This window comes from Vicugna pacos, chromosome 12 (assembly GCF_048564905.1).
Source record: "Vicugna pacos chromosome 12, VicPac4, whole genome shotgun sequence".
Taxonomy (NCBI): domain Eukaryota; kingdom Metazoa; phylum Chordata; class Mammalia; order Artiodactyla; family Camelidae; genus Vicugna; species Vicugna pacos.
The window spans coordinates 9112215-9124464 of NC_132998.1; the positions used below are offsets into that span (position 1 = coordinate 9112215).

Genomic DNA, 12250 nt, shown 5'->3' on the forward strand with positions numbered 1-12250 from the left:
TGGTGCTTTTCTGGGTGAGTTATTACACGTAGCTAGCATTCTTAAGGACCAGATTGCTGAAGTGAGTGAAAACCGGAACAATCTCATCAATAAGATTAGTGATCCTTGTCCACTGTGATCTCCTGGAAGGACATCTCAGCGAACACACTCTGTAGGGGCAGCTGCCTCTACTCCCTTCTTTCCCCAGGTTTCAGTGCTTCCTTCTGAGGGTCCCCTTCTCTCGTTGATGAGCACTTCCCACACTAAGGGAAGAAAGAGCAATTTGCTTCCAGGAAAGACTTTTGGTTAGAAAGGTGTGGGAGATAGTGAAATAGGCAGAACCTGCTCTTTTGCAGGGCCCATTACCTGGGATGAAGGCAGAGGAAGTATATGATGAGCCATTCGTGCTATGAGGAAGCATCCTGGGACACATTGAATTCTCCCATTTATAGACCCTGAGGTCCCTTCTTTGCCTTTCAACTGCTTCCTCACTTATACCTCTTCCCAGCTTAGTTACCATTAACAGAGCAGCATTTTCTATCAAGAATCACCCAGTGCTCCTCCCAACAAAAATCAGTTCAATCCGGTTTTCCATTGCTTCATCCCAGAACCTCATTCCAAGGCTGTGCTTCATGGAGCCTGCAAATTGCATTGGCCAGAGGCAGCAAAGGAGGGGACTGAGAAGCACATTTGGACTCCAAGCCCTGTTGCCCACTGTGCCTCCCTTCTCCCTACGGCCTGTCTAAGCAGCTAGTGTGTAAATCAGACCCACTGGCCCAACAGAAAGGTGTCAACTTATCGCCACAGGTGATGTATTTTTAAAACAACACAATCATAAGCATCTATCCATATTCTACCCCTATCTCTTCCTCTGCCAGAGCCCAGAAATGAAAAGCTTCACTGCTCACTATTGAGGGTACTGGGGAGGAACTGGATTTAGAGGCTCTATTTCCTGTATTTCCTCACCAAACACCTGCAGCCTTCCCCCCGGGGCCGTGGGGAGTCATATCAGGGAGAGGGGCTCCTTCCCTTGTTCTCTGGTTAAGAATCAACAGACTGCGGAGATTACCCAATGGCAGCTGACTGGGAGATAAACATGGTGCATGGCTCATCTCTGACCCAACCTCTCTCCTTCTCTGAGGAGCAGGAAGAAAAGTTCCTTTCCTTCCCTGGAATGGGAGTCTGGGACACCTGATTCCTTCCTTTTCCCATTTATTCCTCCCCACATGCCCTCTTCCTGCAACAGTAAGAAAAGATGCCTAAATGCCTGGAGAGCTTAGAAGACTCTACAGCAACAAGAAGGCTTTGACAGTTACCTTGCCCCTGTCAATCAATCTCTCTTCACCACCACCCCAGCTTCCAGGTAGGGGCTCCACCTCCCCCTCTCCAGATCCCAGGTCAGTGTCCCACCCCTTCTCTAGGTCCCCGGTGGGTTCCCCATTGTTAACATGCAGGGTGGATTTCCAGGCCCCAAGAGAGATGAGCAGCTCAGGTATGGAGTGCCCCCCACCCCCACCCCGTAGGCTGCAGGAGGCAGAAACCACCAATCCCAGCCGAGCTCTATGACCCACAGGTTGGCACAAGTATCCCTGTGCACTAAATCTGCAGCTGTGGCCAAGCACCTTACACACATCTCCGTGACCCTGGGACACTCATGTACACACATGTGATGTGTCTTACATCTGCACAACCCTGCACATGGATACGTGTGAGTCAGCCTGGCACCTCCTGAATGCTGCCCGACTGCAGCCCTGCCACACGGCAAATACTGTGCTGCCTCTGTGCTGCGGTGCGTGTGTTACCAGGGGGGTCCGCAAGCACATCGTTAGCCCTGCAACTCCTAAACCCGCTGCAACCAGCCGGCTTGCCCCGCACATGCCTTGCACATGTGGCCTCGCCACGCGTGTCAGGGCAGTTTATTTCCTCGCACCTGCCAACATGTGTGCCCAAAAGAACCCACCGGCCCGGCTCCAGCTGCACCCCCACCTTTCCAGGTTCCCTAAAATTCCTTCCCCCCACCCCCTGGCCCGGGGACTCACAGAGACCGAAGCTTAATCCACATCTTCTTGCTGGGGGCTGACTTCAGCTCCAGGGGTGACGGGCAATCCGACTCCAGCATCTCGGGAGGGCTGCGGGGGGACAGCTCCATGCTCAGCCTCTGTCTACGGAACAGAGGGAGGAGACAGCACCGCGGCTCAGCCTCAGCTCCTAGCCCGGGGACCCGCGCCCCCCATCCCAGCCCCTTCCCACCTGCGGCTGGCGGGGACCAGCCAGGCCGGTGTCTCTAGGCTCGGCCCAAGCTGGCAGAGCTGCAGTTCCTGCGGCGCCTCCTCTCCCGCTGCCCAGCCGAGCTCTGGGCTCCCAGTCCAAGCTCTCCGCCCCGCCGCCGCCGCCGCCGCGCGCTGCCAGAGCCGCCTCCTCGCCTCTTTCCTCCTCCCCGGGCCGGCTTCTCCTCCCTTTCCCCCCTCCCTTCTCCTCTGCCAGCCCGCTCGTCTCTCACTCCTCGCAGCCTCTCCTCCCCCTCCCAGAGGAACGCTTGGAAGCCGGGGGCACACTCACACAGCAGCGCCCAAGGGCGAGCGCACGCACACAGGCGCCGGGTGCGGGAGGCTGCGTGTGCCCCGCGCGGGTGGATGTGAACGCCTGTTTACAGAGTGCAGCGCAAGCGGCGGGCGGCGGGACCTCACTGTGGGCGGCTGTGCGGCTTCCCTGGCTGTGTGCTTTGAGTTTGTGTCTGTCATTTCATGTATCCACGTGTGCCTCGCCGCCGGTGCGTCCCAGGCGTGAGGAAGGGATCAGGGATGAGTCCACATCTCTCTGCCTGGGGTCCTGGACACTCTGGGAGAGTGAAGCCCCACCACCGCCAGAACCCAGCCCCAGACCAGACCCTCACAGTTGTGCTCCTGCCTTTGAAGGGGAAAGTCCACGGTCTGCTTCGAGTGGCCATGGTATCCCACTCCTCTCCCCAGTTTCCTTAGTTTGGTCTTCCCGACCTGTCTCCATCCTGTGGCCTTCCGCGGGTGCCTCTAACTACCCACGGAGGTGAAAGTTTCTCCTAAGCTTAAAATTTTCCAGAGAGAATCCACCAGAGCAGGCAGCACCCTATTTTCATTTGACTGTATATAACTCTATGAGGGCCAGGAAATCATTCCTATCTCATTGCAACCCCTCCTGTAGTCTTTCCAGTTTATTTCCTCTTATTCTGTCTTCTGCGAAAGAAATGTAATGGCTAAGGGCCCAGCACAAAATATCTTAGCTGCTTAAAACATTTGTAGAATGAATGATCTGGAATTTAAACTTAAGTCTTGTAGCAGGGCAGAGTCTCTTCCATCAAATTGAATCCTACGTGGGACTCTGGCAAGAACCACCTTAGGATTCCTTAGAACTCCTCCTCCTTAATGACCCCCTGCTTTGCCATGGAGGGAAATCCTATGTAAACAGAAAATGGAGCTGTATTCACTAATCCATGATCCCAGATGTGAGTTTTAATTTCAAGAACTCTGGAGGTTGGAAGGAAGGGTGATCAGGTGAAGGTATTTACTCCACGCCAAGTATCAAGTGGAAGCTCCCCTCTTCCCAAGTGGTGGAGGAGAAAAGAACAGAAGTAAAGTGGCAGAGTAAAGATTCCCAACATGGAAGGATTGCCTTTTAGGCAACTAAGTAGATCAGGCCTTCGATCTGGCAAAACAGAGACATATCAGCCGAACCAGCTCCCAAGAAGTATGGAGGCAGGAGATGACAGAGTCAGAGGTAAAGAAAAAAGCAGAAGGAATACTGGGACTTCGGCCTCTGTCCATGTAACTTAAGGACACACCCTTTTTCCCTCCTGGCCAGTGGAACTGTTCCAGCCAAGACATTGCTGCCTCTGAGACCCAAGTCAGACTCCTACACAATCCAATTCGCAAAACTTGAGAGCAAATGCCTCCCTTACCAACTGAAAAAGAATGGGCTGGAAACTACAAAAGAATTGCAAAATAAGATTAGAGTTAAAGAGCTCTAATTAGGAGATTAGGATTAGAGCTAAGGAACTTCCCAAACTAGGCAGGTATTTCAACTAGAAGAGGTGGGAAAAGGGTGGGAGATGTACTTCCAGAGGGATCTCTCAATATTTTCTTCTCAACACAGTGGCATATCCCACCCTTGCTCTCCCAGCCCCCCAATTCCTAACCTATTTTAAGAAAAGGAAAATTCACACACACACACACACACACACACAAAATAATTCATGGGAGATACCTCAGAGACCATCTAGTCCAACCCCACTCATTTAACAAACGGGAAAACTAAGCCCAGAAAAATGATATGGTCCCACAGAGAGTCAGTGACAAAGCCAGGACCAAGTCTCCTAACCTTTTTCTAGTGCTTTTCCGTTCTGTGGCTCTTTCTTTCTTTAGTCACCAGTCCTTGCGTTTAACCTCAACACCATCCCTCTTGTTCCAGTCCAGTTCCATCTCTGCCTTACCTACCTCTAGGGAGAGAAGAACAGGGTGTGCTGCTCCATTCATGGGCTCAAAAGACCACTATTCTTCTCTCTTTTCCCCTTGTCCCCCACCCCCAGCTTTCCCAGGCTCCTTCTGCCCAATCTCGTCCCTCTCCTTGCCAGCTTCCAAACTGCCCCTGTCCCTCGGAGACCCTGCCTCCTCACTCCCTCAACCCCACAACCCCTTCCGACAAGCTGTGAGTTTGATAGAGACCAAAAATGATGCTTTGGCAGCGGGTGATGGCTGGATGTGATCTGCCTCCCACGGGAATGCTATTTAAAGGGGCGGCCTCGCAATCCTTGCCTTCCAGAGTGACAAGAGAAAAGCCTGCTCCTCAATCTCCCCAGAGCTGCAAACTCAGCTCAAGTTCACTTCTGACTTCCTCAACCTGCACCCTGGCCTGCTGCTCCTGCTTCCTATTCAGGTGGGAGGGAGAGGACTTGACAACTCACTGAGGTGTGGGGGCTGAGGGGGGGGTTCATCTTCATCTGCTTTGATGACAGGTACTTAGGAGGAGCAGGAGGCCCTGTGGGGCGGAGGACTGGAAGAAGTCTTCCCCCAACCGCGTGAGTGCCTTTCAGCCATGTGCCAGCTTCTTCGCCAAGTCAAACTTTGTTGGAGAAGAACTGATCTAGGCATGGGGACCCAGGTTAGGGAAATCTGGTGCCAGTCGGGGACCTCCTTCCCCCCCGGGGTCCCTGTGCTTAACTCACAGTTGTTCTTTTCCTCTCAGGCCGGGTGCCAAAGGGTGAGATACCCTCAGGCCGGCCCTGGCCTGCCTGCACGTGGAGGCTGTCCTCACCTGCCCACTGGACTGAACATCATAGTGGGGGAAGCACTGTTTTCACTGCCCAAAGGAGCAGGAGCTCCTCTGCAAGCATCTCGCCCCAGGTCTGGTGGGAGGGATAATTCCATCTCATTGCTGCAAACAAGTTAATGGAGATTTTAATGAAAACACTGCACTAATGAAAATGCTGAGACTAGAACCTACTCTCTGCCTGAGACAAAATAATCGGGGTCAGAATTTCTGATATTCATTCCTCAGTTCCTTTTAGGCCTAAATAAAGCGAGCTGGGGATCTGAGAGCAGGAAGCAGTTCATAGTTGATGGCATCCCAGACTGTAAGAGGTCAGAGACCCTCCTGGCCAAGGCAGCAAACTGCCAAAATGCCGATGGGTCCTGTTACTTCATCTGTCCTTCACCTCTACACATTCACCTTTTGCTTCAGGTGGTAAAGACCGTATGTGTTCACCTTCTCCTATTTTTGTTCATTCTAGGGTCTCTGGATTCTAGCAACGAAGTCTTCCTAGATGAAAAGGCAGTTCGGGCAGGCAGAAAAGGTTTAGGACTGAATGTCAGACTCGGGTCCCAGTTCCAGATGTACTGCTAAACATGTGACCTTCATTAAGTCATTTAACATCTCTGAATCTGCTTACTGGTCTGAAATAGGGAAGCCTTCCCTGGCTACCTTGCAGAATTGTCTTAAGGATGTGATAGCACTTTGAAAAAGCATATGTGAGAGAAATGTGTGTGATTATATGTTTATAAAAAGATATATGTCACATGACAAAATTTTTGAAAAGGAGAACAGATTTGGGTTGCCAGGGGTTAGGGAAGGGGGACCAGGTTGTGGGAGGGACATAAAAGAATAACATGAGGGGTCCCTGGAGTGATGGAATCATTCTGTATCTTGACCATGGAGGCAGACGCCTGAACCTACACGTGATAAAGCTGTACAGAACTAAATACACACAGTGAAATGAGTATAAGTAAAACTGGAGAAATCTAAATAAGATCAGTGGATTGTATCAATATCAGTATCCTGATTATGATGGTGTACTACAGTTTTGCAAGATGTTACCTTTGAGGAAAACTGGTAAAGGTACACCGGATCTCTGTATTCTTTCTTACAAGTGCATGTGGATTAACTACATCAACAAAAATTTTAATTTAAAAAAAGTATCATATCTCCCCTCTATTCCCCTGCGGCAACTTGTCTTGCCACCCTCTGGGAGGTTCCTCTTAAGCAATTCCGTGTGCAGATGGAAAAGGCATCTCCGGTCTCCTCAAGAAGATCCCGGCAGAAATATGAGAGTATGAGGGCAGTTGTTCAGACTTTTGAGCTTTCTCTTCCTCCTCAACTTTGCCCTCAGTCTCAGTAAGCCTGACCCTAAATCACTCCCTAGAACATAACGTCCTTTCCATAGCAAGGAAGGACAATTAGCTGACTCAGGAAGCAGAACCCTCTGATGCTTCTATCCTAAAGAGGAGACAATTGTTGCTAAGAAAAACTTGTGTATTGGTTATGGGTGCCAAGTTTAAAAAGTATTGATTATGCCTGGGTCTCAAGAAATAAAGATCAAACACAAATACAAAAATCTAACAACAGCTATCAAATAGTTTTAATGGATGCCGGATGGTTTTGCTAAAAACCAAAAACTGCTTCCTTTTTATCATGGAAGTATAGACATGACCCCAAGTAATTAACCAGTCAATTATCTTTGCTCATGCCAACCACTCTAGACCTGTGACACGTATGATCTGTTGCCCCAGTTCTCCCTGGCACTGAGTGCACAGAAGTGATGGATGAGGGCGGCTATTTCCTGCCATGGAACTAACTAAACCTAGTTTAGTGCTATCTTGAGTGCCCCAGGCTCTGTGACACTTGAAATTCTAATTAGTGCAGAAAGGGGCTAAGTTGAAACAGCTTGTACTCCCTCAAGTATACCCAGTCTCAGGGCCCTGTAACCTAATGAGGTCTATGAAATTTAAGAGCTAGAAGAGAAATCCCTGCCTGGAGCAACAGCTGTACCCAGGATGACAAGAGGATTTGGGTTAAATTAGTCCGTTCAAATAGGAGGGAGAATACCCCCAAATGGTGTGTGACGGAAACTCACGTGACTCTGGTCCAGTTCGTCGTCATGTGACCCAGAATTAATATTAATCTAGACCCTCAGCTCTGCTTGTGGCAATTTCAGGGAAACCAGGAAGGGTTGAAGTCAAACAGATGAGAGCACTTACTAGTTACCTACAAGGTGTGACAGGGCAGGTGAGGGGCTTTGGGGCAGTGGAAATCCCTCACAAGCACTTCCTCACTGCCCCGCAGGCAGCAGAGCTGGAGGCAGAGACTTATGACTCCTAAAAGAGCCCTCACAAAGGAAAAAAGGGGTTCCTTTGCAGTAGGAGCAGGCTGAATGTTTGCTGAACACATCTGGAAAAAGAAGAGAGGAGATAATCGTCCTAATGAATGTGCAAGAGACAATAGCAGCTTCAGCGGGAGGATTATAAGCTCATTATGGTTTAATATGATGATTGATCATCTCTGCCCGCCAGCATATCCTGGAATAGTGATGAAGGTCGGAGAGACCCGTGCCAGTCAGAGCTCAAGCTCCAGTCCCCAGAAGACAGAAAACATACTTGTATGTTACATTTCTTTCATTGTAAAAATTCACACATGTGGCCCCAATCCCCTAACTTTATTTCATAAAAAAGTCCTCCGTCCCCCCAGCCAGCCCCACTTCTCTATGATTTCTCAGCCCTGGGCCGCCCCTTCACATCCCCCTTCACCAGCTCTGGCTGATCCTCTCCCTAGAGACCCCACCCCATTCCCACCCCTTGAGAAAGTGGCCACAGCTTCCAGGATGGCATGGGTTTAGGTAGGTCCGAAGGGTCCTTCAGTGGGTACTGGCTGGCACTCGGTTCAGGTGGAAGGCCCGGGACACCTCCCGGTAGGCATTTCGAAGCAGGACGTAAGGGAAACAGGACTCCAGCATGTCCAGGGTCAGGAAGGAGGACTCCTCCACCACCTAGAAGAGAAGGGACCAAGAGAGATGAGAAGGCGAGGGAGGGCAGACCTCTGATGCTGTTCCTCTTCACTCAGTTCCCTGGGCCCTCTCAGGCCTTAGAGTCACAAGCAAGCAGAGTTCCAAGTCACTCTCCCCCTTGCAAGGCCACACTGCTCCCTCCCTCACTTCGTTTAACTCTAGGAAAGCAATATGGCCTCTTCAGCTCCACTGTAATGACCCCTGTGCCCTCCTCAGGCTTATACGAAGGGCTCAGAAGCAGAAGACTGGAAAGAATCATTTCTCCAGTGGCAGAAAAACTCCCGTTCTCTCCCACTCTGGATGTTAAATCATATGTGGGTGGGCGGCACAGATGCAGGTAAGGATGGATGAAAGTGCTAACGACAAAGCTTTGCAGAGAAGGGAACAATCACCACTGCAGGCCAAGAAAGACGGGCCTGGAATCCACATGGGTCCTCTTGTGCTGGGCCTCAGTCTCCTCCCTCCCTTAGCACAGTGCTTGGGGAACAGTAAGGATGCTGCACAAAGGAGCAGGCATGATTAATTAGTTTAATTAGAAGCCTGTGTGCAGTGGTTATCCCAGCAGCCCCCACGCCAAGCAGAAAGATAGATCAAGATGCTTGGGTAAGACTGAGGGGGGCGGGGAGCAGCGAGGAACAGCGCAGCCTAGCCCTGGGCTGGAGGGTCCCCTTCCCTAAGGAAGGGGCAGGGTGTGCTTCCTTCCTTACTCTCCTCGTCCAAGAGGCGTGGGCCTAAGAAACACACCCTGGAGAGAAGTGTCCCACATGCTCTGGCAGCTCACCCAGACGGGCCTTCCCAATGTGTCTGGTGATTCAAGTCCTAAAAATTCACTCAGGGAACAGAATCTGCCACCTGCACTCTTAATGTGTTTCTCTCTCTGAAGTCCTTTCAGGTTTTAGAATTTGTAAGATACTGCTTTTCTCAAACCTACACACAATATACACAACAGCCTCAGAAGAGCAGACAACACAGGCTGAAGGAAAGGAAATCTGCCCGTAACACCGCAGCTCTGATCTCAGGTTGGATGAATTTCTTGCTAGGTGAGGCTTTTAAACCTGAAGCTAGGGGAGAGATAAGATCTCTTTTCCAGGCTATGACCCTTGGGTACAGACAAATGAGTGATGGCTTTAAGAAGGATCCACAGGTCCAAAATTTTCTAATCTTTGCTCTATTAAGCACAGAAAACCCCAGGGCTCCTAACTGGAGAAAATTCACAATGGAAATAGCCCTAGAGTGAAGGCCAAGAAATGGGTTCTAGTCCTAAATCTGCCAATATATTTTGGGGGAGACCTGGAGGTCATCTTTCCCTCCCTCTGCTCAGTTTCCTCACTGAGGAGTTGTAAGGACTGCACTAACTGCCAGCATCTGATCTGGTTCTGACAACTAGGCTCCATGGTTCTCGGAGACAGTCACTCCTTCCCCAGTGAAACTCACACCAGGAGCAGTCTAGCAGTAGTGGGGGTGGGCACTGCCGACACTTGACAGCCAAGACAGAAAGACCCCAGGGAGAGAGGTGCCTGGCCAGGATCTGGGGCCACATGAGTAGCCTCTTAACTCAGAATACAGCTCCTTCCCTTCAGTCATTTCCAATTTCTCCGTGGAAACATTTGCATTTAAATTGCTTTGCAGCAGCTAGTCCCTCTGTCTCTTCCCTCCTTCAGAAAGTGCCTCGGCCCTAGCTCTGTTCCAGCCACCCTGCATGCCTCACTGTGATGCCACAAGGCGCAGACACCTTCCCACACTTTGGGGACGGGTTGGGGGAGGAGGTGGGCACGCAAAGCAGAGGGAGGAGGCAGTGCTGAGTGGTAATACAGAATCACCTCCAACCCTATGAAGGTCAGAGGAAGTGAGCCCAAAGAAGTGAACAAGCATGCCTAAATCACCCAGAAACTAAAGTGAGCAGCAGACAGAGGGAACTAACATTTGTTTAGCATCTAGTATGTGCTGTGCACTTTCATATACACTAGCTCGTGAATCCTCACCACTCTGTCATAGGATAATTGCCCACTTTCATGGCTAAAGAATCAGTCTCAGAAAGGTTAATTAACTTGCCCTAGGTCGTGCTGCTCTGAAGTCCGCGCTCTATCTAGCACACTACATTTGCCTTCCCTCTGCCCTTGCCACACCCTATACAGACAGACAGACAGACACACACACACACACACACACACACACACACACACTTTCATGTCCATGCTTTTCTCTTCTCATCATAAACCTTAATCAGCACAACCTACGCCTTTTTCTAGCTGGAGAAACTGAGACACAGATACCACTTGGTGTCTGTGTATTTAAAGAAAGAAACCCAGAGGGAGTCTCAGGCCTGGCCAAGAGCACAAATGGAAGCCCACATACCGTATGACTAAATAAATCAGATAAACTATTACATTCTTTCTTTCAACCTTCGAAAAAATAGTTGTCCCTCGGTATTCATGAGGGACTGGTAGGGGATTGGTTCCAGGACCATCCCACTCCACAGATACCAAAATCCGTGGATCCCCAAGTTCATTCCAAAAAATGGCATAGTATTTGCATATAACCTACAACATCCTCCTATACACTGTAAATCATCTCTAGATAACTTATAATAACTAGTACAATGTAAATGCTGTATAAACAGTTGTAAATACAATGTAAATGCTATGTAAATAGTTGTTGGTGTGGCCAAATTGAAGTTTTGCTTTTTGGAACTTTCTGGACTTTTTTTTTTTTAACATTTTCAATCCACGGTTGGTTGAATTCATGACTGTAGAACCCACAGATATGGAGGACTGAGTGCACCTTTACAATTTCAGGGGAGGCAGGTTTGAATTAAGAATTCTTAGACTCCTCAGAGTTCTGCACCAGAAAAGGGTGGAGAGAGGGAGGCAGCCTCCAGCCTGGCCCCCCTTCTCCTCCCACCCCCAGTTTGGGGGATTTGTACACACACATAAACTTCCTGTCTGCACATCCAAACTCCAGCCGTACACTCCGTGGGCTCTCGAGGTGTATCTGCCAGCAGCAGTCTGCCTCAGCAGGACGGACTTGGGGAGGCTCAGCACAAGCTCTCCAAGTGCGCTGGAGCTGCTCAGCAGAGAACTCTGAGAGACCAGAGACCTTCCGTGTGGGCGTGGAGGTGGGGCTCAGGCTCGGGGTGGGCATGTCCTCTCCCAGGAGGTCAGAGGGCCGCTTAAGCCCAGGGCCCAGGGCGGGTGCCCCTCCTGTCCGCATCTAAGTGCAGTACTAACCTGGGGAATCAAACTTTAGAGCAAAAGTGTGTTGAAGAGGGACACAAGGTCACAAGGAAGAGATTCTTTTCAAAGTTCACTGAGTCAGAGTCCCCAGAACTTTCTGCCAAAGCAGGGGAAAGCCCACAGCTTGGGAAGACAGAAGAGAAAGCAGGAGCTGCCTGATCCACGGCAGAAGGACAAGAAACACAGCGCTGGGGAGTGGTCGTGTAAAACCAAGCATGTACTAGGCAGGCAGTTATGCCTGAGGGACTTGGCTGCCCCACCAGATCAGGCTCTGGAACACTGCAGGGGAAGGGGCCAGGGAGACCCTGTCCTGCGGAAAAGTCCTCAGAGACTCTTCCTTGGGGTTACAGGACAAGGCCAGAATGCTAGCCAGAATGTGAGGACTAGACCGCTTCAGGCAGAACTAAGCTCTTAGTTAGTGCTCTTGGGTGATTACAATGGCTGGGACCCGAAGACCCTAAAGACGAGTCTCCCTCTGGCCCTTCCTCTAAGACCAGCTTACACCAGATACATACCAAGCGCATGAGCAGAGAAATGGATTCCCGATTTCTGGTTTTAAGCTTGTCAGTCTCCTGGCCCAGCTGTAGGAGGCTAACAGAAGCCACCTGTAGGGGAAGAATTCGTAAGGAAGCAGATTTTTATGGAGGTCAGAGTAGGACAGCCTCGGGCTACAGGAAGTTAAAAGATCAAGGAGGAGAGTTAAGAAGTGCTGGGATGTTCCTGGAGGCTCAGG

The 12250-nt window shown here is 50.3% G+C and overlaps 2 protein-coding genes and 1 long non-coding RNA gene across 9 annotated transcripts in view; 1 reads left to right on the forward strand and 2 right to left on the reverse strand.

Annotated features, from left to right (window-relative positions):
- Window positions 1-2383, reverse strand: part of PDE1B (phosphodiesterase 1B) — a 25729-nt gene extending 23346 nt beyond the window's left edge. Inside the window, exons 1-2 of the mRNA XM_006203101.3 lie at window positions 2230-2383; window positions 2019-2141 (exon numbers count right to left, since the gene is read on the reverse strand). Of these exons, the coding sequence (XP_006203163.2) occupies window positions 2019-2128 (110 nt within the window). The 5' untranslated portion in view covers window positions 2129-2141; window positions 2230-2383. The remainder of the gene's footprint in view (window positions 1-2018; window positions 2142-2229) is intronic.
- LOC140700099 (uncharacterized) overlaps window positions 1-6089 on the forward strand; it is an 18135-nt gene extending 12046 nt beyond the window's left edge. For all 6 annotated transcript variants that reach the window (XR_012078307.1, XR_012078309.1, XR_012078310.1 and 3 more), the window contains 5 exons: window positions 588-786; window positions 1226-1342; window positions 4964-5109; window positions 5194-5351; window positions 5738-6089. This is a non-coding gene — a long non-coding RNA (uncharacterized lncRNA). The remainder of the gene's footprint in view (window positions 1-587; window positions 787-1225; window positions 1343-4963; window positions 5110-5193; window positions 5352-5737) is intronic.
- A 1653-nt stretch (window positions 6090-7742) lies between these two features.
- The window catches only part of NCKAP1L (NCK associated protein 1 like), a 52697-nt gene continuing 48189 nt past the window's right edge, over window positions 7743-12250 (reverse strand). For both annotated transcript variants that reach the window (XM_072972693.1, XM_015238204.3), the window contains 2 exons: window positions 12033-12122; window positions 7743-8266 (listed from right to left, as the gene is read on the reverse strand). In XM_072972693.1, coding sequence (XP_072828794.1) covers window positions 8135-8266; window positions 12033-12122 — 222 coding nt within the window. In that variant the 3' untranslated portion in view covers window positions 7743-8134. The remainder of the gene's footprint in view (window positions 8267-12032; window positions 12123-12250) is intronic.